The sequence below is a fragment of the Megascapheus bottae genome, unplaced genomic scaffold, assembly GCF_031878675.1.
Source record: "Megascapheus bottae isolate mThoBot1 unplaced genomic scaffold, mThoBot2.hap1 HAP1_SCAFFOLD_50, whole genome shotgun sequence".
NCBI lineage: Eukaryota > Metazoa > Chordata > Mammalia > Rodentia > Geomyidae > Megascapheus > Megascapheus bottae.
The window spans coordinates 2058335-2081892 of record NW_028327837.1 but is presented as its reverse complement, the minus strand read 5'-3'; the positions used below and the strand labels follow the sequence as shown (position 1 = coordinate 2081892).

Here is a 23558-nt window from a genome sequence, read left to right as displayed (position 1 = left end):
AAAGGCATCATCCACAAGGACATATCTCTTTTTTCCATATCCTGGAGTTCATTTCACTTAGACTTATATTTCCCTCCTTCAGTGTATATGTTCTAAAGGAAGGAGTAGAAGGCATATTGATTTTAATCACTGGAATAAATATTAATATAAGTATTTTAATGTTAAAGCTTTGAAAGTATAATTACACTAGTCAAATATTTTGTGAGATGATTATGTTTCACAGTAGAATCTCATCTCTGACCGTATTAAAGAATTATTTTTGATTGTTGTCAACATTTTGTCATAGGAGAAATTAAAGTCTATGTAAAGTATATTGGATAAAGGACCTTAAATTGTCAGATGCGCAGGTTAATACTTGTAATTTCTGTTAGTCAGAAAGCAGAGATGAATAAATCACAGCCTGGTAAAAATCAGGAAGCCCCAATCCCAGGAAATAACTGGGGCCTGGTGAAGCTTTCCTTTAATGTAAGCAACACAGGAAATATCAGTAGGAATATCATGGCCGGAGCCGTGCCCCCCCCCCAAAAAAAACAAAATAGCTTAAAAGTAGAGATGTGGCTCAAATGGTTGAGCAATTACCTAGCAATCAAGAGGCTTTGAATTTGAGCCACATTACAAGCAACAAAATGGTGAATTAAAATAAGCACTGTTTCAAATTTAAGATCTGCTCCTCCCAGTTATAGTATGACACCAAAAAATTAAGAAAATGTATTTCTAGCTTTCAGAGGAACAAAAAGAAATCAAGAGGGAACTTTCCAAACTAGCAAAAGACAGAAGACTAGAAACTGAAATCTCATCAAATTGTCTTTGCCTGCCCAAGGAGATACAAATGGAGCAACAAAAACTGAATTCTGAGGTATTCCCTTTAGTCATTTCCAAATATTGTATGATTGTGCAGATGGACACATTTTAAGAACCAGCTCTGTGTGTTATGGAATTGCATGTGTGTATGCAATTGTTGGTCTCATCACATGAGGTATAGTGCAACAATGACAGGATGACATTCCCAGTGGCCTCAGCCAAACAAGAGGTTTTTGGGGGGGAAGGGGGAGGGGGAGAGCCATCCAGGGTTCCCTTGCCCAGCAAGTCACAGGCTATGTTCAAAATACCGCTATTGCCAAAATCCAAAGACAGCCGGGCACAAGTGGCTCATGGCTGAAATCTTAGCTACTCAGAAGACTGAGATTTGAGGATCGTTGAGGATCGTAGTTTAACGTCAGCCTGACAGAAAAGTCCCCATTAGACTCATCTCTAATTAATGACTCAAAACTAGTTGTGGCTCAAAGTGTAGGGAGCAAAAGAGCTCAGAGACAGTGCTCAGGCCCCAAGTTCAAAGCTCAAAAAAAAAAATCCAAAGAGAAAAGAGAAATTTGTAAATATTTTCCAAGAAGAAAATGGGTATTTTATCTTTTGTATCAAAACTCTTGAAATCAACCACTTGTATTCTAAGTTTTGATGTGTGGATGTGGACGTTAATTTCTTCCTTCACTTGTAGATAAGAGAACAGGGAGCTGGGATGAAACCCTCCTGTAAAAGTCATTTCCTTCCTTTGAGAAGAGCCAGCCTCTACCTCACATAACCTCCTATTTCAGTCAGAGAGCTTTTGGGAAGTGATGTGTCACAACAAACCCTCAAGCTGAGTCCCTTCCACAAAACCTCATTCTCATCCCCGACTCCATATTCATTTGGTTCAGTATTTCAAGATAACTTGTAAAGAAATGATTTATGAATTTCCCCTGAATTGCAAATATATCACATTAATTTTTCTCTCATTTTACACCTAGAATAAAAGGCCTGAAATGTTAAGCATACGTAAAATCTATAAGTAGTTGATAAAATATCTACATTATGCTATTGGATTTCTTTTTAAAAGAATATTTATGTTAGCTGGGCTCAGTGGCTCACACCTGTAATCCTACTCAGGAGGCTGAAATCTGAGGATCGCAGTTTAAACTCAGCCTGGGAACTAAAGACCATGAGACTATTATCTCCAATTAACCACCAGAAAACCGGATATAGCACTGTGGTTCAAGGGGTAGGGCAGTAGTCTTGAGCTGAAGAGCTCAGGGACAGAGCCCAGGTCCAGAGGTAGGAGAGTAGCCTTGAGCCAAAGAGCTCAGGGACAACACAACACCCAGGCCTAGAGTTCAAGTCCCACAACTGACAAAAAAACATACTTTTACTGAACAGTTGTCATTATTAAGGAATTGTTACTAATGGAATTATTTATTCTCAAAAAATTGACATACCAAGGTTTTTAAGCAATAACTCTTAAGCAATTATATATCAAAACCACATAAGGTAGTATAGGGTACCTATACTGTAACTGTACTAAGGTAGCTTTTTAAATAAATGTGCATGGTTTTCTCACAGTGGTAAATAGAGAGCTTGTTTCCTTTACTAGATATTACCATATCATCTCACCTACAGAAAGAACTGCCAAAAAAAAAAAAGGACTGCCTCTCCATTTTCTGCTAGGTCCCATTTTACTTTGCACCTTTGCATCTGAGTGCTTGCTAAAGTTGCCCGTCATGAGCCCTGTCTTAGAATGAATTGCTTTGAGGGGAATCTTGACTTTAGAGTAGAGTTCAGCATTTCAGGTGCATGGCTTTCCCCTGCCTCTGATTGTCAGCTCCATTACTTGCCGTCCAATGGAGAAGTGCCATTGTGCTTTCTGCTGCATGATCATGACCCCCTGAATAGCACTGAGAACAAGACATCTATCTCTTGCTTCCTGTGCCTAAAACCACTGCTGCCTATGGCACCTGTAGATACTTGCTTTAGCCATGGGGATTGATTCTGAAACCTTGTGCTCTCCACTTTCTGTCACTGTTACTGCTGTGAAGAAGGATTGGTCTCCTGAAGACTTCTCCCACCCACATGCCACTTCCTAAAGGATGGCATGTTATCAGAATATAAAATGTGATCATATGCAAATGCAGACAGTTCTCTGTGCTACTGGCCCTTTCTGGATGTTTCCTAGCTTAACATTTCCACAGCCAGTGAATTCTATACTGTTCTGATTTTCATGGCACCAATGGAGAATTGAAGACACAGGCATTACCTTGCATGATAACACATACTAATTAGCTGAGGAGGGTGGTTCAGAGGCAGGCACTGTGCAAACTATGAACATGCTACCACTCACTCTGAGATGCAGAGCCCATTTATTACAGAATAACATGCTATTCCATCCCAAGCGTAGCCTAGTTCTGCATATTTGTATATGTGAAAGTTTCATATTCTATACAATGTGTTAGTGCTTTAAATTCCAAATATAAATGTTTTCCACAAACACTTCCCCATTTTGCCAATTAGAATGTCTGATAAAAAAACAAAGCTTAAAAATAATGTTTGAGCAAGAAGTAAAAGGAGAATCTCTTAAAGGAGGAGGACTGGGATCATGTAGAGAGTAATAGGAGAAGCTAATAGAAGATATGATTAACATAAAATATGTGCAAAGAAACCCATTGTTCTAATACACACTCAAAACATTTTTAAACTACAAAAGTTCTAGAACAGGGTCATAATTATGTCTGTACAAGGCTAGCCAGTATAATTGTAGGCTCTGTGGACCATGTGAATTCCTTGAAACTGCCTTAGCGAAGTACACAGTATGAGCCCTAAAGTGGACCAGAACAGCATGGGGATGAAGGGGTCTCACAATGCTTGAAACATGCCAGCACAAAAACAGTTGGTGTACAAAAGTGCACCAGAATGTTGCTAAAATGTTTCTCATCTCTTTTAGTTGCAAGAAGGAAAGGAGGAAGGATGCACAGAAGCTGTACCAAAGGCAAAGGAAATGGAAGATGAAATGCAAAAGTATAAATTGAAGCAGCATAAATTACATACATGTGTGTGAAGCTAAGGAACCTGCATTCTGAGTTCCTAAAATGCATATCCAGGGGTTTGGGAAGTAGTTCAGTGGTTGGGAAGATGGTTGGCTGAATGGGCGCTTTTATAGGATCCACAACAGAACAAGAAGAGAACCATGATATGTGTATAGCATCTCAAGTTAATCCTAATTTTGCACATTTTATATGAAACAAAAGTATGATTACTAAAATCTTTTGAGGCATTTCAGAATTTCTATAATCATTTATTTAGAACCTTGTTTAAAATTATATGAAACATTTAAAACTGGATATGTGGAAATAATTATTTTAAAACCTGCCTTGTAGGCTTGTACTTCAAAATTTCCTATTGAAAGCTACCATAGAAAAGAAAACAAAGAAAATTGAAAGACTTCAACAAAAGCTGAAAAGACAAAGGGCAAAACTGGCAAGCTCTCCTTTGGTGAGTCTCTTCCCAAAGTCTACCACACTAAAGAGGAAGACTTCTTTTTCCATTGTCAGAGTAAGGAATGTTTAAGTCAATTTGACAAAGGTTATTGATGGCCGTATTTCTTTTCTCATTGGTTGTGGGGCTTGAACTCTGGGCCTGGCCACCGTCCATATCCAGCTCAAAGCTACAGCTCTACCCTTTGAGCCATAGTGCCAATTCCGTTTTTTTACTGGTTAATTGAAGATAAGAGTCTCACAGGACTATTTGCCAGGGCTGGCTCTGAACCTTGTTCCTAAGATCTCAGCCTCCTGAGTAGCTAGGATTACAGGCATGAGCCACTGGTGCAGTATTTCTTGTATTCACATTGGTGCTTCATCCTCTTTACAGCTGTTGTGTTGACTTGATGGCACTTGAATTCAAAAAAGTTGATGAAGTTTGTAATAAGATGCCAAGGAAACTAGATCATTGTAAAAGAAACTTTTATACACACTTAATTTTATCAATGGTTAAATTTTGCCATCTAGAAATTGGTGTAATATCAGTATCAGAGAGTATTTTTAAATTAAAAAAATAAATTTATTGTAAAGATGATGTACAGATGAGTTACAGTTACATAAATCAGGTGATGAATACATTTGTTTTTGAACAGTGTTACTCTCTCCTTCATTTTCTCACAAGTTGTTCCCTCCAGATCTCCTGACCCTCCCCGTAGTTTAGTACATTTACAACATACAGTTTTTGATATTACAAGAAATTTAAGTAAAAAACAAACTTGTACTAGAGTCCTGAGTTTGTCTTTATAATCTAATATTTCAGTGATGTTTTGCAGAGGAATCATTTGTAATCTGAATTCCTCATGAAGAATGCATGGTATGTCCCTAGGGAACACTTTTCCCTCTAGAATGTTTTTCTCTCTGGCATCTGAAAAGAAAACCTAGCTGAGCATGATGCTACATACCTACATGAACTCAGCCCATGGGAGCCAAAGTGAGGGCAGCTTCTGTAGGTGGCTGTGGGTGCATAGGGAATTGACATTTCCCTATCTCAAAACAAACTGGGCATGCTCATAATCATGTTCATAATCTCATGTCTAAAATCTCAGCTACTTAGCATTGTTTAAGCATTGTTGCTTAAAAAGTATTCCCAGGTTTTATTCTTTGTTGTTGTTTTTGTTTCCTTTTTTTTGTCTGTTGATTTATTTGTCTTTGTGGGGGTAAAGGAGAACATAAAGATAGGGAACGAAGAGTAAACAAATGTAGCAGTGGTACTCAGTAGATTGTATGTTGAAAATGAGTTGTACAACTTGTGGGTGGGAACGGGAAGGCGTGACATTGTCCAAGAAGAAATGTACTCATTACCTGACTTATGTAATGCCAAGCATTCTGTACTTCCCCTTTCTAATAACAATTAAAACTGAATATTAAAAACTAAAAAATGAAGAAACTATTTCACTTGGTTCATCAGACTTTCCAGGTCTTTCTTAAACAGCTCATCTCAGTAGAAATTTTTGAATCATTCAAGATGCCGATGTGTAGAGAGAACTGAAAGCTACATAAGAATTTAGCAGGAGAAAGTGTCTCCTGTCACCCATGCTTGCTCCTGTAATGATCAAGAACACAAGATGGCATGGGGAGGACTCGATGCGAGTAGTGAGGTAGTTGTCTCCAGGAACTGATTCTGGATATAGTAGCTGTTTGCATGCAGTTCCATTATACACGTAGACATTTGTGATGACTGATCTCTCTGAAGGCTGAAGAAACACTGAAACATATGAATTAGTGCCATTTAAGTGGCATACGTTGATACACAGGACAGGAAAATACACTGATAAAAGGTTCTCCAAACCAGGCACTGATGGCTCACTCCTGTAATCCTAGCTACTCGATCAAGGTTCAAAGCCAGCCCTGGCACAAAAGTCTGTGAGATTCTTATCTCCAACTAACCACTAGAAAGCTGGAAGTGCGCCATAGCCTTGAGCTGAAGAGCTCAGGGACACCGCCCAAGCCCAGAGTTCATGTCCCATGACCAACAAAAAAAGAAAGAAGAAAGGAAAAAAGAATAAAAAAGTGTCCTCCATAAAAGAGACTGCCAGGTTACATCAGATACATCAGGTTCTTAGAGAAGTGTATTAAGGAATTGAAAGTTATAAAACGTGTAGTTCTACTAGTCATGTTCAAAAATAATAAGGGATTTGTTTTTGGTAATTCCCAAAGATGTGAAGTAGACATGTGGCCTAGGTTTATTAGCCACTTTGATCTCTTCTAAGATTCAAAAGTTCAATCTGAGATCTATCCAGCTGTATCCCTAACTCCTCCAGAGGTGCTCATGTCAGAGCCCATTAGCCAGGGATTCTGGGTGAATTTATTTCACAGGCACTGTGTTAACATGGAAAAACCAATCAAGAATAGGCTCTAGATATCCAACCCTGCAAATAATGCAGTTGAATATATGTCTGAAAGAAGCTTTAGAACAAGACCATGGCAAAAATAGGTCTCTAGAAAACTGCTCACCAAACAGAATAGGGGCAAGTCCTATAAAAAAAAGTCAGGGATTGTGGGTGAAAGCCAGACAAAGAATGATATTCAGCATCTTCAGGAAGTTTGTCCTCCTACACACGAGACCAGAAAATCACTGCTCACAGCAACGTGAGTTAGAATGAACAAGCAACATGTGACACCATCTACAGAAGGGACCTCGGCATGTAAAGGATTTTGTAGGTTTGTCTACAAGTACAATGGCAGGAACAAATACCATAGAAGTATAAATGATCTCCTTAAATAGGTAAGGGCTGGAAATGTACATGAGGGAAATGAGTTTAGCCTTGAAAGGCTATGGAAACTGGAAGGGGAGGGACCAAATGTCAGAGATTGCTGCAAGTTCAATAGGAATGGCCAGACGCACAAGGGAAAGGTGTGGCCACTGTTTGTAAGTGGAAGTGATGAGCAAAGCCAGACGATTCCTCTGCTTGGGATGGTTTTCCAGGCATGCTCCTCAGAACTCAGCCTCCTGATTGTCTGGGCTTACAGAAGTGAGCCATTGAAATCATTGTTACAGTAGCTGTTTTCATGAAGTTCTGGGCTTTGCATGGCCAATGCTGTAATGCTTAAATATGTGTTTTAATTTGGTTTAGAGCCAAGGGCATGTTCAAAAGGGTTCAGAAAATTTAATGGAAAATCAGATTGAATGCAGGGTTAAAATGTTCGAATCTCAAGTTTCTCAACTAAAACAAGGACAAGAGATGCACAACATTCCAAGGAGTTCTGTGTAGAGAGAATAACCCACAGAGAGACTCAACAATATGAACTCAGCAAGTAAGTAATAAACTGAGAATGACAGAACATAATCCAAGGTCAGTGACTGTGTCTCTAGAGAAATGGTTGATGACATTAGTAGGCTATGAGACATAAGTACTATGACTTTGGAATATAATTGTTAGTAAATTAACTTGTAAAATGTTACTCAAAAATGGGTACTATTATTTTCTTTATATGGATTTTCCCACTTAACTCTCTTATATGATGAATTTATTCTCTTAAATTATCTGCTACATATTCAATGTTAGTAATTAAGAAAGATATGTTGTTGTAAAATTCCTTTGCAGATTTGATATAAATAGAAATGCTGAATACAACTGTTTTTTTTTTTTGCAAGATTCTACCCTAATTATTTCTCATGGGGATGGAGTTAAAATACTTTTAACTCCAAGGTGACAGACACTAGGGTTAGTCTTTTAAACTAAGACTGGAATTGGTCAATTCAGCGGCTGCATTTTTGTGTGTGGCCACTTGAGGGAGGCTGGAGATAAAATGCCTTTAGTGTCGCTCATCTGGGTGGGATATGTGCCTCTTCTTCCAACCATAGGACAAAATATTTTTGGGCAGCAAGTACGTCAGCTTCCTGGTCTCTTTTGTTATGCTCAGCACATTGCAAGCATCGACGGGAAGCATGGCTTGTTCACAGGCTTAACTCCAAGACTGTGTTCGGGAGCCCTTGGAACTGTGGTCCGTAGACAGGAACTGGAAGTTTCCGTAGAGAAGCCTCATGTTCCTTTGACCAAGTTATCAAAGAGACAACTCGAGAGATGATGGCTCATTGTGCTGCTACCCTCATTACACATCCCCTCCACGTGATCACTCTGAGATGTATGATACAATCCATTGGCAGAGAATCCAAATACTGTGGACTTTGTGACTCCATAATAACTATCTTTCGGGAAGAGGGCTTGCTGGGATTCTTTTCGGGTCTCATTCCTCACTGCCTAGGTGACATCATTTCTCTGGGGTTCTGTAACTCCCTGGCCTACCTCGTGAACACCTATGTACTGGACAGTGGGGTTTTTACCATGAATGAAATGAAAAGTGATTCCCAAGCTGTCACAGCATACTTTGCCGTATGTTGACCTATCCCTTTATGCTTGTATCTAATCTTATGGCTGTCAACAACTGCAGGCTTGCTGGTGGAGCCCCTCCTTATTCCCCACTGTATACTTCCTGGATAGATTGCTGATACATGCTGCAAAAACAGGGAAATATGAGCCAAGGAAATAGCTTGTTTTTCTGGAAGTCTCCTGTGGGAACTCTTATTATTATGACCTGAGAATGTTAATTTGAAGATGTGAGGCAGGGACAGTGACATTTCTATAGTCCCAGATGCACAGAATTATGGGAGAGAATGTTGATTTCTATACAGTGTGGCATGCTTTTTAAATAATCATTTAATCTTGGGAAAATGGAAAAAAATGCCTTTGGTGTTTCTCTACTGCACTGAAAGGAGAAATGAAGAAGGGGTTAAAATATTTCCTTGTTAAGTATGAAGGCAAGTGGAAGACAGAAGGGGCAAGTCCTGTCAGGCCTCATTGAAGATAGATAAAAGGAAGAAACTGCTCAAGAGCTTTTAAAATGATTTCTGATCCTGCATTCAGCTCTTATTCGTCCCAGAGGTTGTGACTGAATTATAACTCAGTGACAAATGCTCGTTTCCGCTCATAGTATATACATAGATGATGAGACTGAATGTTTTCTAGTTCTTGGGAATATTATCTAGAAACTTTTAAGTTGATTTGCTAAAAGGAAATTGTTCCTTAGGCGTTCTTTATTGACTAACGAAATGCTGGTATTTGTCCTTGGCAAACTTCACAGGACTGTGGACAGCATGAAGGAGGCCATTGAAGGAATTTCCTTGGTGATTGCACACACTCAGTCTCTTGCCCATACTCCTGTCACAAGGCCTAGCAGCGAGGGCTCTTCTATGGAAAACCTTCCACGTGATGCAGAATTGAAGGGAAGTTTCCCTCCTCGAGAAAACCATGTGACTTCTTCCTCAAATGCATACACTTCAGTTGAGAGCCTGGACCAGTACCTGAGCAGGGTCAGTTGCATTTCAATATGTTGCAGTATTTGAATGATTGTTCTTCAGTTTTTGAAATCCTGACTTGTTTGACTGCTTTGTGTTCAGTTAATATTGCTACCATTCAGTGTTCATAATAGAATTGGAGATCTGGGCATTTTTTAAAACTTCAAGCTCTCATGCTGAATCTCTACAGTTATTTTGTTGTTGGTGGTGGTGGTATGTCTTTGTTGTTTACAGTGGTGCTTCCAATATCCTCCATACCTGTGCTCTCCACTCTCAGAATAATTTCAACAGTTGTTCTGGTTTCATTCATAGTTATCAAATAGTATACTTAAGAGCATTTCATACATGTCCCATACCTTCTTCTGTCATGTCCTCATTCCCCACTGCTGTCCTTTCCCCCAAAAGTTCCTCTGGTACATTCCTATTATTCATCTTTAAAGTCTAGATTTACAAGATAGAGAGAACCAGTGACATTTCATTCTCAGTCTGGTATATTTGGCTTAACATGTTAAGCTCTGCTGCTATTTTCCTGCAAATGATATTATTTCATTCTTTATAGCTGACTGATTTTCTGTTTTGGCCACATATTGTATTTATGCATGTGCTCCTTGATGAACAGGTACTTGTTTTGATTCTGTGTTTTAACTCTTTTGAAGAGTACTAATATAAGCACAAAGGTACAGTGAGAAAAGATATGTTTTGTGTAACTTGCCTCTATAAGGATATGGAAATTGGCATTTTAACTTTCTGTGGAAGCTGCATCTGAATTGGTTTGGAAATGAACACTGCTGTCTAGACATATCACTGACCGTGCTTACTACCTGCGTGACTTCACCTCACAGAACCTGATTGTCCTGCACCATCTCAAGCTTACCATCCACTCTTGAACTCATATGCTTACAATGTCAGCAGAGAATTTTATAGACCTGTAAACTTAAAAACTGAACTTTGTTTCATGGATAAAATTGTGTCATTTGTTGACCTACATTTTTTGTTGTTGTCAGTTGTGGGACTTGATATCTAGGCCTTGGCGTAGTCCCTGATCTCTTTAGCTCAAGGCTACTGCCATATCCCCGAGTCACAGTGCTACTTCCAGTTTTCTGGTGGATAATTGGAAATGAACAACTCATGAACTTTAGTGCCCAGGTGGCTTTGAACTACAATCCTCAGATCTCAGCCTCCTGAGTAAGTAGGATTGCAGGAGTGAGCTATGGCACCCAGCTACAAAATTTCATAATTACAATGTTCTTGACAAGAACAAGTTTTCCTAAATAACATTTATTATTCTCATTCTTTTGGAAGTGATGATATATTTCCATTGAATTTTAAGGAAATAAGTGAATTTTACTATACTCTATTTCCAACTTCCTGTGCCACACTTGTGAGCTCTATTCTTTGTCTTTAAATTCTCAGTCATACCATCACTAGAATGCCTGATGGATAAGTGAGTAGTAATAAATAACTTCCATGTTAGGGATGGCGAGCTTAAATTATCAATTTGTTTCTCCTATTCAGATTCTGCGCTTACTGTCCTCCTCTCATCTATAGGTGTCATGTAACCATTTCATCCCACCTTGTGATACAAACCCGGTAAGTCCCCGTGTGTGCACCCCTGGAAATGTGCAAACTGTGACACATGCCAGTCACTGCTGAGTGTGTGAGAGTACATTGATGACAGTTTTGCTATTTATCCACTGTTTGAATATTTCTAGACCAAGATTAAAAATTACAGCAGCAAAATATTTATTGGAACACATAGACAAATATGTCATGTGACCCAGCTGTTTAGCCATTTACATCAGTGAGCCTTGGCTCAGAGCTCTGATGGGATACTCTAGATGTTTGAACACACAGAGAAGTCACACAGGTCTGGGTTAAAAATGAAATTCAGCCACATCTTCCTGTTCAGCTCCTGCCCAAATAGGCTTATGGAAGGAAAAAAATGAAAGATGCCCAAACATGTTTTAATATATAATTCATGATATCCTAGCTGGATAGTGTTTGTTTTGTTTTGTTTCAGAGTTTTTCATCTAAGAAAAAAACGAGGCTCCAGGTATTCATGATACACAGTCATTTACTGGACTCATCTGGCACAAGTGAGGAGCACACAAAAGCTTTCTACTTCCCCATTGTTAGGCTTAACACAAATGTGGAATATTCTCCTTAGCACTTAGCAGAAAGATTAGAGAATTATTTTTCAAGAAAATGATGATTGGCCCAAGCAAGATGTAGGGGAAAATAATTTACATAGTTGGAGGCAAGTAGGTTTTTGCTGATTTTTAATGGTATACAAATCATAGAATGTTTACATAGAATCTAATGGATATCATGTATGCGTGATTATGCTGTGTGGAATTTGACTTTTGACTTTGAGTCTTTGATATTCTTTTATTGTTGGGATAATGTATAGAAGGGCTACAGTTACATTCATCAGTTAGTAGGTGCATTACTTCTCACACATTGATACCCCTTCTTGTGTTTTTGTTTCCATTTCCCTCTCCCCACCCCCTCCCAATCATCTTGTTTTCCCTCTTCCCTTTCCTATTTCAAATAAACAAATAAACATATATATAATATACTAGACAACGAAGTCTGATACAGTAACAATATGAGATTAACCAAAGGACAAAAAAGAAAAGAGAAATAGTACATTAAGAACAACAATCACACAAGATAAAGCTCTTGTTTCCATATCCTAGAGATCCTTTCATTTAGTCTCATCCTATATGACTTTAGGTACCTAGGTGTTACACTATTGTAATCATCTGCTAGGAGAGTCCTAGATGTGTACTAATTATTACAAATGAGGGAAACCATTGAGCCTATAGATTCCTTTGGGTCTGGATTACTTCACTTAATGTGATTGAGTCTTTGATTTTCTTATTCTTTGAAATATCAGATTTCACGAGTCCTGATCTAGGAAGGGTTCAATGTTAATTTCCCACTCACAGCTTCAATACTCTTTTAGAATCTCTCTCTCTCTCTCCTCTCTCTCTCTCTCTCTCTCTCTCTCTCTCTCTCTCTCTCTCTCTCTCTCTCTCTCTCTCTCTCTCTCTGTCTCTCTATCTCACACACTCATACACATACAGATACACACATACACACACACAAATGGGTTTAAAGTTCAGAGTTAATTCATCTGTTTTAAATATTTTAAACTACAGTCCTCTTTTGTTCCTGGAAACAAGAAGAATGCCCAAGAGAAGTAAAAAATTGCTGTGGTGCCAGAAATCTTTAAGAAAAAAGCAAAGGAATATCACGGAGCCTCATGTAAAATGTGACAAAAAGAAACTGTTTGCCCAAAGGATGCTGTGAAAGGCAAAGAAGATGTTCATGAGTACCCAGGAATGTCCCAAACTGAGATCTGAATGCCTGGTACAGCACAAGAATCTGGCCAACTTCTAGATACCTGGGCAAAACCAAATTGGCCTTTCACATCAGAATCAGAAATTTCAATGTAGTGAGCCTAGAGTTCCTAAAGGTTTTACAATGTGTCTGTTTTGATAGATTCCAATAACACTTTCGTTACGCTCAATAAAGCTTCCATTATCATGCTTGTTACACAACAAAAGACTTTTAATTTCTACTTCTTGTTATTACTGCTCTTACTCCTCGGTAGAAAGATGGTCAGAGGTGGTAGATGAGTTTGGGAATAGGTGGAGAAAAATGAGATAAGATAATGTTGGGTTATTAATAGAAGAGAGGAACATTGTTTTCGTTGTTGGTGGTGGTTGGTGGGGCTTGAACTCTGGGCCTGGCCATGGTTCCTGAGCTCTTTTCTCTCAAGGATAGTTCTCTACTTTGAGCCACAGCACCACTTCCAGTTTTCCCAAGCCCTAAGTTTAAGCACTGGGACTGGCAAAAAAAAAAGTTGGGACTGGCAAAAAAAGGTTGGGACTGGCACTATCATTTTTTCCTCTGGAAGCACAGATGATAGTTTAAGTCTATAGTTTTCAAGAATACAATTCTAATTAATCCCAAATAACTACAAAACCAAACAACAACTAAAACTTCAAGCCTATCAAGTTCAGTTAAGTTTTGGGGGGCTTTGGAGGGTTTATTTATTTTTTGGTTGGTCATGGGGCTTGAACTCTGGGCTTGGACCTGGTTTTGTCCCTGAGCTCTTCAGCTCAAGGCTAGCTCTCTACCACAGTGCCACTTCCAGTTTTCTGATGGGTTTAATAGGAAGTAAGAATCTCATGGACTTTCCTGCCTTGGCTAGCTTTGAACCTTGATCCTTAGATCTCAGCCTCCTGAGTAGCTATGATTACAGGTGTGAACCGCCAGCATCCAACAAGTTCAGTTTAGTTTATCTTGACTTTTCAGATTTATCTCCTACTCTTTTGAGGAAAGAGTATGGTGAGCAGTTATGATGGGACAGTTGGGTAGATGGACTCAACAGTTCTTGTTCTCTAGTGTACGGGGGAACTCTGGTTACCAATAATTATACATACCAATACAGATAATAGAAAAAATTGGGGGTTTGTACTGATGGATATGCTATTTACACAGTAGGCCACAACTATTTACAACTATGTACCAAATAAAACCCTTAACATTGTTGTAAATCGGTGAATCTATGGGATAAATCCCAGAGTTTGATGATCGTAGCCCAGTGACCACTGATTTCTCAACTGCAGTTGAGGTTGGAGGTGGTGGGAGTCTGGGTTTGTTTCATTTCTGTTTTTAGGAAGCAGCCCTTTGCTGTTTTGAACTGTGATCTTCAGATCACATCCTTCTGAGAAGCCAGAATTACAGGCTTGAGCCACCAGTCTCAGAACACTGTTTTTGATGCAAACCCCAGAGCCTAGAGTTAAACAGACCTAGCTGTGATCATAGGTCAAATCTCCCTGGAAGGCCCAACCTTCTATCTCCTTGATGCTTTCTCTCTAGTGATCTCAGCCAGACACTGTAGAGTGCATCCCTGTTTCTATCCTGCGAAGAACAAGACAACAACTTCAGCCTCTGGGAACACACAGGCTCCTTTTTTGAGGCTTCTTCAGTTCTTCTTGTATCCCCATGAGTCAAAACAGAGGAGTGCCATGTACAGAGAAACTTGAGGGTCTTTTATTGAAGACAGTGGGCCTAGAGCTGGCTATTTCCAAAAAGATTCTCTCAACCAGGAAGGGAAGTTGAGCTGGGTTTTGAAAGTCAGCAAAGCTTAATTGGCAGCGAGGCTAGCTTCTGACCAATTAAGCAGACAACTGGGGCAATGAGGAACCAGCAAGAGGTGTGCTTTAACTCCAGGTGGCCAGAGGCCAGGACTGGGTTAGATAGTTCATCCCCCCCTTAGTGGTAACTAATGGAAGCATTGGTTTAGTTTGAAGTCATTCTCAGTTGTTAGGTAAGGTGGTATAATGGCTGAGGAGGTACCCTAGGGTAAAATTTGTCCTGGGTAGTCACAGCTGCTCTTGCCACACAGTTTCCATTCTGTATCACACAGCTCCCGTCCCTGTAGAGGCTGACATCCACACATGGCCATGTGGTTCTTGCAGGCCAGGGTGAGTCGGCTGGCTAAGGTCTAGCAGGGCTGGACTGTCATGAATGGGAGTCTCTGGGTTGTCATCAGGAAGAAGTGGGGCTGGGTTTAGACATCACCTGGGTGCAAACTGGAGCTGAGGCTGGTACTACATGTATAATCATGAATCATCTAAGTCTCTATGGTATGAGGGGTGATCCGTGTCAGCTTTTTTTTTTTTTGGCTGATCCTAGGGCTTAAACTTGGGGCCTGGCTGCTGTCCCTTAACTTCTTTTGCTCAAGGTGAGCACTCTACCACTTGAGCCATAGTACTGCTTCTGGATTTTTGAGTAGTTTACTGGAGTGAGAGTCTCATGGAGTTTCCTTCCCAGGTTGGCTTTGAACTGCAATCATCAGATCTCAGCCTCCTGAGAAGCTAGGATGAGAGGTGTGAGCTACCAGTGCCCAGCTAAGACACATTTCAGGTATAATCACTGCATATTTCTAATACAGATTGGTTTACCCAAGAAAGTAAAGAATAAACTACAGCGCAGCTCCATTAACCTAAGAGTTAAATTTTAATATCAAAGATGTAGCCAGCAATGAGCATGCAGGTAACCATCAAAGACATTGTAAAGGTAAGTCCCAAACTGCTCCTCTCAGTGAAGTCCTTTGTTGAGTCACAGCATAAAAGACTACTGGGACCTAACCTAAGAGTGTGCTCTAATTTAGGATGGAAATCCCTTCTGTAATGGTCATGAGACCTGTAGTCTTCTCATCTAGTTGGTTTTCCATTTCATTGACTGCATCTCCATCATAATTCCTCCAGACAACTGTTCACAATGCTTGTATCTGGAACCCAAGAGGCACTGCAGCTTTCCACCCGCAATACACCAGCTTGTGTCTGTAAAGAAATTTAGCTGTAGAAGGCCAAATAACGGTTAAAAGAACATCAAATCCAGAACCTCATTGGAAACAGAGTCCACTGAAAATACATTAGCTATAGTTTCATTATTATTATTTTCCTCATTTTCAACAATTTTCTGTTACCAATCATCTTATGCCTGCATCTTTTTTTGTTTTTTTTTTGTCAGTTGTGGGGCTTGAACTCAGGGCCGAGGTGCTGTGCCTCTTTGTGTTTGAGGATAGTACTCTGCCACTTGAGCTACAGTGCCACTTCCCCTTTTTGAGTGATTAATTGGAGATCAGTATTTCATGGGTATTTTTTCTGTCCAAACTGGCTTTGAACCATGATCCTCAGATCTCAACTTCTTGAGGAGCGAGGATTACAGGTGTGAGCCACTTGCATGGCAGATATGAGGGCAATGATAGAAAATAAAATTTTGCCATTCTCCCCCAAAATACTCCAAAATAGAAAAATTATTTTTATTCATGATTGATAGTACTGCACGTGAAGTTCATTGGGTGAATACAGTGGGAAGGAAATGCCAAAAGTAACCACAGATTGTTTCCATTTATGTGATTCCAGACATGTCAGAATAGAAAATACTTCATCCAAAAGCAAAAGAGCAGAGCAACATAGGATAAGAGGAGAAGAAATAGAGATGATGGGAGCCAAGAGAACATTCTAGTAATTAATGCTGCATTTCAGAGACATTTTTACATGAAATAAATATCTAAAAGCACTACCATCAATAAGCACATTTCAGTTTTCTTTCTTTATCCTGTTTCATATGAATATTGTACTTTTTATACAAAAAAAGAAACTAAAGTCATATCATAGTAATGAATTGGGTATATGGTAGTTTAGGATAATATTTTACAGTTTACTGATCATAAGCTGAATCTATATAATAGTGATATTTCTGATTCCTGACTCCATTTTGAAACCCACTAAAGTGCAAGAGTATCACTCTTTTTATTTGCCTCAAATTTTCTTCCTTTTTTTTTTTTTGCCAGTCTTGGGCTTGAGTTGAGGGCCTGGGCACTGTCCTTGAACTTTCTCAAGGCTAGAGCTCTACCACTTGAGCCTCAGCACCACTTTCGGCTTTTTTCTATGTATGTGGTACTGAGGAATACGAACCCAGGTTTTCGTGCATGCTAGGCAAGCACTCAACCACTAGGCCAAACTCCCGGCCCAAATTTTCTTCCTTTTAAGTAGAAAAGAATCAAGTCTCAAAAACTCTGAAATTCAATTGTGTTATAGTACTTGCTCCAACAGATGTGTGAGGACATTTGTGAAAGGCAGTTGAACCTCAAATTATAACACATTCAGAAGTTTGTTTCCAAAATGAAGGGTTGCTGCAGTGGTAACAAGTAATATTAGCAATCTCAAGTCATTTTGTCTGAAGCCAAATCTAGGAAGACAGAATTATAAGGAAAAACAGTTCATGGGACTCTTTCAATACATTATCGTCTTTCTATACATATAACATGTCAAATTCACCATCATGAACTTTCTGAAATTGACCCATGTTTTAAAAAAATGGTTTAAAAATCACACCTTTCATCCTTTTTCTTTAAAGTTTTGAACTGAAATGTTATGTGTGACAAGTAGCTGGCCCAACTGATATAAACAACTAAATCATATTAAACTTCTTTGTCAATATATAGAGCTACATCATTCTATCATACTTGCCTTGAATTTAGGCATGAGAAAAACTTATCATAGCAATTCAAAAGGAGTGGATCAAAGAAAAGAAAAACTGTAGAAGAAGCAAAGACTTGATGAAAGCAATATTTGTAAAACACTCAGATCTGATAGTCAAGTATTAAAAATGCTCTAAAGGAGATAATGAACAAGGTCTATTATAACAGTCAGAAAATGAGACAATCTCACAAATATGAAATGGCATTGATAGGCTCTCTGCTGTTAAATGTAAAGACTAATGATTCAGTCCACAATTCCTTTTGGATTCTCAAAGGGGTTCATTTGAACATCATAAATCTCCTACTCTATTTTTCTCTTGGTTCTTTTCAGGGAATAGTTAGTTAGAGGTAGCGGAGAGGGAGAGACAGAGAGAAAGTGAGAGGAAGAGAGGGAGAGAGACAGGGAGAAAGAGAAGGAGAAAGAGAGGGAGACAGAGAAGTTTCCAGTATCCTTCAAGGGCATAAAGTAACTCATCTTGCAGAGAAACACAATGGTTATAACCAATGTGAGAAAGCCTACCCTTCCTATACTTACCTTAAAAGCCCAGGAAAGAATTCACACTGGAGAGAAATCCTAGGAATGTAAACAATATGAAAAAACATTCCCCCTTTCCAGGGTCCTTTAATGAACTTACACTGGAGAGAAGCTCTATGGATGTAAGCAATGTGGGAAAACCTTCATTCTTCCCCATTTCCTTAAAAGACAGGAAAGAATGTACACCAGAGAGAAACTCTGTAGATATATGCAGTGTGGAAATACATTCTCTTTGTCTTGTTAACTTGAGGCACAATAAAGTAGTAACACTAGAGAGAAACCCTTCAATGTGAGTGATGTGGGAAAATATTATTTCTGGTTATCTTTGAAGACATGAAAAATCTCACACTGGAGAGAAATCCTAAGGATGTGTGGAATAATATTTATTCATCCCTGCTACCTTCAAAAACATGAGAGAACTCAGACAAAAAACCCTAAATATGTAAGCATTGTGGGATTTTCTTCACACAACTCTCTCACCATTAGAGACATGAAAGAATTCACACTAAAGAGAAAAACCTATTTGCATAAACATTGTGTGAATAGTGTCTCTGGTCTAAGTGCCTTGCGAATCAAACTATACATGATGTTGAGAAACCATGTGGACATAAACAATATGGGGAAGAATTCACTCCTTGCCATTCCCTGTAAGTCCTCCTCTTTTTTGTTTGTTTGTTTGTTTATTTGGGTTTTTTGTCATGAGGCAGAGCAGGAACCAGAGCACTGAACAGTGACCCTGCAGGTCAACCAGCTGCCCTTTGCCTCCTGTCAGGCCCTCTTCTGTGATGATGTATTAGGCAGTAATCCTTTCAGGGAGGAAATTTCATTTATTTGGTTATTTTTAAGTTTTATTTGTTATTGTTATTATAAAGGTGATATACACAAGGTTACAGCTACGAAAGTCAGATAATGAATGCATTTATTTTTCTTTTCAAACTTTTACTAGTCAGGGGGCTTGCTCTTTTGCTCAAACATTTTACCACTTTGAGCCACAGCACCATTTCTGGTTTTCCGGTCGTTCGTTGGAGATGAGTCTCATGGACTTTACTAATTGGACTGGCTTTGAACTGTGATCCTCAATTTCCGCCTCCCGAGTACAAGGATGACAGGCATTCGCCACTAGTGCCCAGCTGTCACAGGTTCACTTCTTTTTAGACAGTGTCAATCTGCCCTTTCTCTCTCCATTTATTGTTTGTGCTCATATTTGTATTTGAAATCAGCCTTTGGCATTGTCCCTTAGTTTTTGTTATCAAGGATAGTGCTTTACTCCTTGTGTCACAGCTCCACTTCTGGGTTTTGGATATTTTGGTCCTATGGTCTTTTCTTTCTGGCTGTCCTCAGATATCAGCATTCTAAGTAGCTAGGATTACTGACACTTGGCACTCTAGAGCACAAATCTTATCTCAGAAGCATGGATGGGCATGGAGGAATCTTTCTCCTCTGGGTCTTGGTGTACCAACACAGGAGGGTTGGCTCATAGGTGGTGATCACCTGATGCCAGGGCATCAGAATGTGATTACCTGTAATGCAGAAGGGCCCGCGGGCCAATATCTGGGAACAGTTTGGCTGCCACACCTAAGGTAGGTGCTTCTTACATGAAGATGGAGGCCCCGGATGGTGTTCAGCACACTACAGTGCCCATGACAACCACACAGAGAACAATCCCATCCCAGTGTCCACAGTGTTTCCTATAAAGGGGGTGCAGGAACAGAAGCCCGTAGACCAATCAGGAGCTGGGTCAGACCCTTCAGAAAGCCACAAAGACCAGGAAGCTTAATAGGAAGCAACGCTGTTAATCCCTGCCACCTGAATTGTTACTTCTTTTCTCTGTGCCTCTGTTTCCAAATGTGCAATATGGTTATCCCAGTTCCCGGTTTGAAGTCTTTAGAAGGAAGACTAGGTGAAGTAGTCTGTTAAAAATTCAAACATCCAGTTCCCAGTGCCTGAAATCTGAGCTAGTTTGGGGCTTGAGATTTGAGGATTGTGTTTTAAAGCCAGCCTTGACAAAAAAAAAAAGGAAGCTCAGGGACAGAGTTCAAGCCTTAGGACACACACGCACACACACACGAAAACAGAGTTTGAGAGAGGAGTGCTGCAGCTCTGGATAATTTACAGGAAGCGACTCGACTTGTCTCCTCTCTTCCAGATGACATCCAGTGGTTGGCAGGATCTAGTTCTCCCATCCTATGCTGAGCCCTCAGTGAGGAAGCCCCTAGACCTTAGCTGACTGGCCAGAGGCCCTGGCATTGGGGCTGTGCTGTCCCCGCCCCCTTCCTCTGGGCTCCGCCCCCATGCTCTTGGGCATGCCCACTCTGCATAGGGGACAGTGGGTGACAAGGCCTTGGGTTCCTTGACTGGAAACCTCCTTGCTTTGCTCTCTGGGTAATGGATGCACTTGGGAGCTTCAGGAGGATGCAGCACCTTTCTGCCATGCTGCTCACTTCAGCGCCCGGTAGGATCAGGCCAAGTCTAGTTCCTCAGGGCCCCCCAAGGCCCACAGCCTTCCATGTCCCACAGGAGGCTCAGAACCCGGGATGGGCCCCCTGGGCTTCTGGCAGAGCCCACATGACAGACGTGAGCCACAGCATCCAGCTTTTTATTGAGCTGAAACTTGTGATATTTTGCTGTGATGTCCTTGGACTACCATACTCACTTCTCAGCTTCCTGTGTAGCTGGGATTATAGATGTAAGTCACTGCACCTGTGTTAACCATTCTTCTCTAAGTCTTTCTGCACATATATTTTTTCATTTTCCTCAAATTAACATTTTATATGGATGTTTCATGTTTTTGTGTTCTTCTTTGGATTTATACTCAAAATGTGATTATGATTTGTGCTTCTGATATGCCTCACATGATAAAAGTTTAAATCCAAATCAGACTTACAGAGCAGTAGGAATTAAGAATCCTATTTTGTTTTTAACCCTTAGCTTCTTACCAAATGAAAATAATTCTAAAGGCTCCAACTTCATAATTTCATAGAATATCGTTAATGCCCAAGATAAGGATGTAAATATACCATGTAGTGTCCAAGTGTTACCTTCACTGTATAGATTGAGGGAGATAAGAGTCTGACATAACCTAACTTCTTGTGTCTGAAGGAGATAATTGAAAGGGTGTTTAATATTGCAAAACAAACAGAATCTTTCATTTTAATGAGTGGAATCAAAAAAATACAATCAAGTGTTTATAGACTGATGTAAATACAGCTTAGCATAGATTTACACTGGACATTCTGCTGTGAGTATACACAGATAAAAGACCCTGTAGAGACTATAACCAAGTTGAAGGAAACCATTAATCCACATATCCTATAAAAACATAGGAATTGGTAATTTATGCCATGTTAAAATTCTGTTATTTATAAAATTATGTATAAAATTGTGTTACATTGTATATTTGCTATGTATAGACACTGAATCAATTTCTCCTTCTGAAAATTTACCGCTGGAGAAACAGTTAATCAGTGAACAAACAGGATGCATATTTACATTGTAGTGTTGTATCAGCAAAGAATTGTCTCCAGAACCCCTTCAATGTAGGAATTGAGAAGGATTTTTCTTGGTGGCTGAAAGGAATACCAGTAGGAGAAACATTCATATTGAGATATGGCTCCTCCAGAGAAAGAATACTGACAGACAAGCCTCCAGGGACGCAGAGCAGAGAGTGCCTAGGTTCATCATTTTATCCTTCCAGTCAGGGAATGAGCAGGAGGCAGCTAGAAAGATACCCATTTCCTTGGCATCTGTGTTGTCATAATGAATAGGAAAGGAATGATGGCAGAAGGAAATATTTCTCACATTTAAGAAATATTTTCTGAGTAACACACCTATTATCTGGTGAATGTAATTGTAATCCTTCTATACATTACAATAATAATAATAATAATAATAATAATAAAGAAATATCTTCTGGGAGTCGTGCTGTGGTTCAAGTGGTAGAGCACTAGCCTTGAGCTAAAGAGCTCAGGGACAGCATCCAGGTCCAGAATTCAAGCCCTACCACCGGAATAAAGAAATATCTTCCTACCAAACACAATTTATACTTTTGTTAATCAAGAGGCTGGGAACTGGAAGGTCCAAGTTCAAGGCCAATTCATCACAACAGTCGGAAGACTCCCTGTCCATAATAAGGAGCAAAAACGGATGTAGGCATTCTGCCTCAAGTGGTAGAGCCCTGGAGTGGTCTAGAAAGCTGAGCAAGAGTAAGGGGCCCTCATTTTAATGAGTGGAACCTGCTGAATCTGAAAACCAAAGAAACAAAGAATTGCCCTTTTGCTTTATATCTTAAAGCTTATTATAATTTTTTTCTCATAGGGGAAAGTTGTACATTGTGGTAAAACTTGCTCTATTAAATCTAATGTGCAGAACAAAGTTTCCATTGAACTCTCTGATATGATTTACTACTCTCTTCTCACTGAAAGCTTTTCCTTAATGCATAGGTTAATATGCTTTTCTGTCCTTGTGTATCTAGGACAGAGCTCTCGTTTTTCCTTTTGGAGTTGCTCCTGAGTCTTGAATTAGGGCCCAGGCACTGATTATTTTGTTCCGGGTTAGCAGTCTCCCACTTGAGCCACAGCTCCATTTCTGGATTTTTAAGTGGTTCATTGCAGAAAAGAGTCTCACAGACTTTGCTGCCTAAGCTGGTTTCAAACTTTGATTCTTTGATCTCAGCCTCCTAAGTAGTTAGGAGTACAGGTGTGAATCACCAGAGCCCAGCTGGCATAACCTTTTCTTTTGTTTAAATCACTATTAGGAATTCTCTTATCATGGGAATATCATCTTTTTATATATAAGCAATTCCTCTCTTGAAAAATGTTTATATTTAATTCTATCCCAGTGAAATAGTAGTACTTTCAAAATTATGTATTTGATACCCTATCTTCCAAAGCTCATGGGATGTTCTTGAGTTAATTGCTTGCTGAAATATTCCCATCAGCCATAGTTCTGTGTATCTGCAAGGTTTTCCCATACTCACATGCTTGAAGGACATGACCAGTGACCTGACAACTATAGCAGCAACAACACTTGTTTTCAATGCTTATCAAGAAGAAATTGCCTAAATGATAAAGCCAGTTCAAACAAGGTCCTTTTTACTGAACAGTATTAATTAATATTGAAAAAATAATTTAGAAATAGTAGCCATTGTCATCAGAAAGAAGGATATCACCCCATTTGTAAGGAAATGTAAAGACTTGGAAAAAATCATATTAAGTGAAGTAATCCAGACCCAAAGGAACATAGGCTCAATGGTTTCCCTCATTTGTCATAATTAGTACAAACCTTGGACTCTCCTAGCAGAGGATTACAATTAGCTCAAAA

The 23558-nt window shown here is 39.5% G+C and overlaps 2 protein-coding genes and 1 pseudogene across 7 annotated transcripts in view; 2 read left to right on the top strand and 1 right to left on the bottom strand.

Annotated features, from left to right (window-relative positions):
• Positions 1 to 23558, top strand: part of LOC150039056 (uncharacterized) — a 341232-nt gene that overhangs the window by 56690 nt on the left and 260984 nt on the right. The window contains exons 7-9 of the mRNA XM_090328058.1: positions 719 to 856; positions 3749 to 3822; positions 4182 to 4296. Coding sequence (XP_090184184.1) covers positions 719 to 856; positions 3749 to 3822; positions 4182 to 4296 — 327 coding nt within the window. The remainder of the gene's footprint in view (positions 1 to 718; positions 857 to 3748; positions 3823 to 4181; positions 4297 to 23558) is intronic.
• Positions 8032 to 9233, top strand: LOC150039069 (mitochondrial carrier homolog 2 pseudogene; annotated as a pseudogene).
• The window catches only part of LOC150039068 (zinc finger protein 627-like), a 28175-nt gene continuing 20472 nt past the window's right edge, over positions 15856 to 23558 (bottom strand). For 5 of the 6 annotated variants that reach the window (XM_090328048.1, XM_090328044.1, XM_090328052.1 and 2 more), the window contains one exon: positions 15856 to 15998. In XM_090328048.1, the coding sequence (XP_090184174.1) occupies positions 15874 to 15998 (125 nt within the window). In that variant the 3' untranslated portion in view covers positions 15856 to 15873. Of the gene's footprint in view, positions 16015 to 23558 lie in introns of all 6 variants that reach the window. The other variant, XM_090328045.1, reaches the window with a different exon arrangement.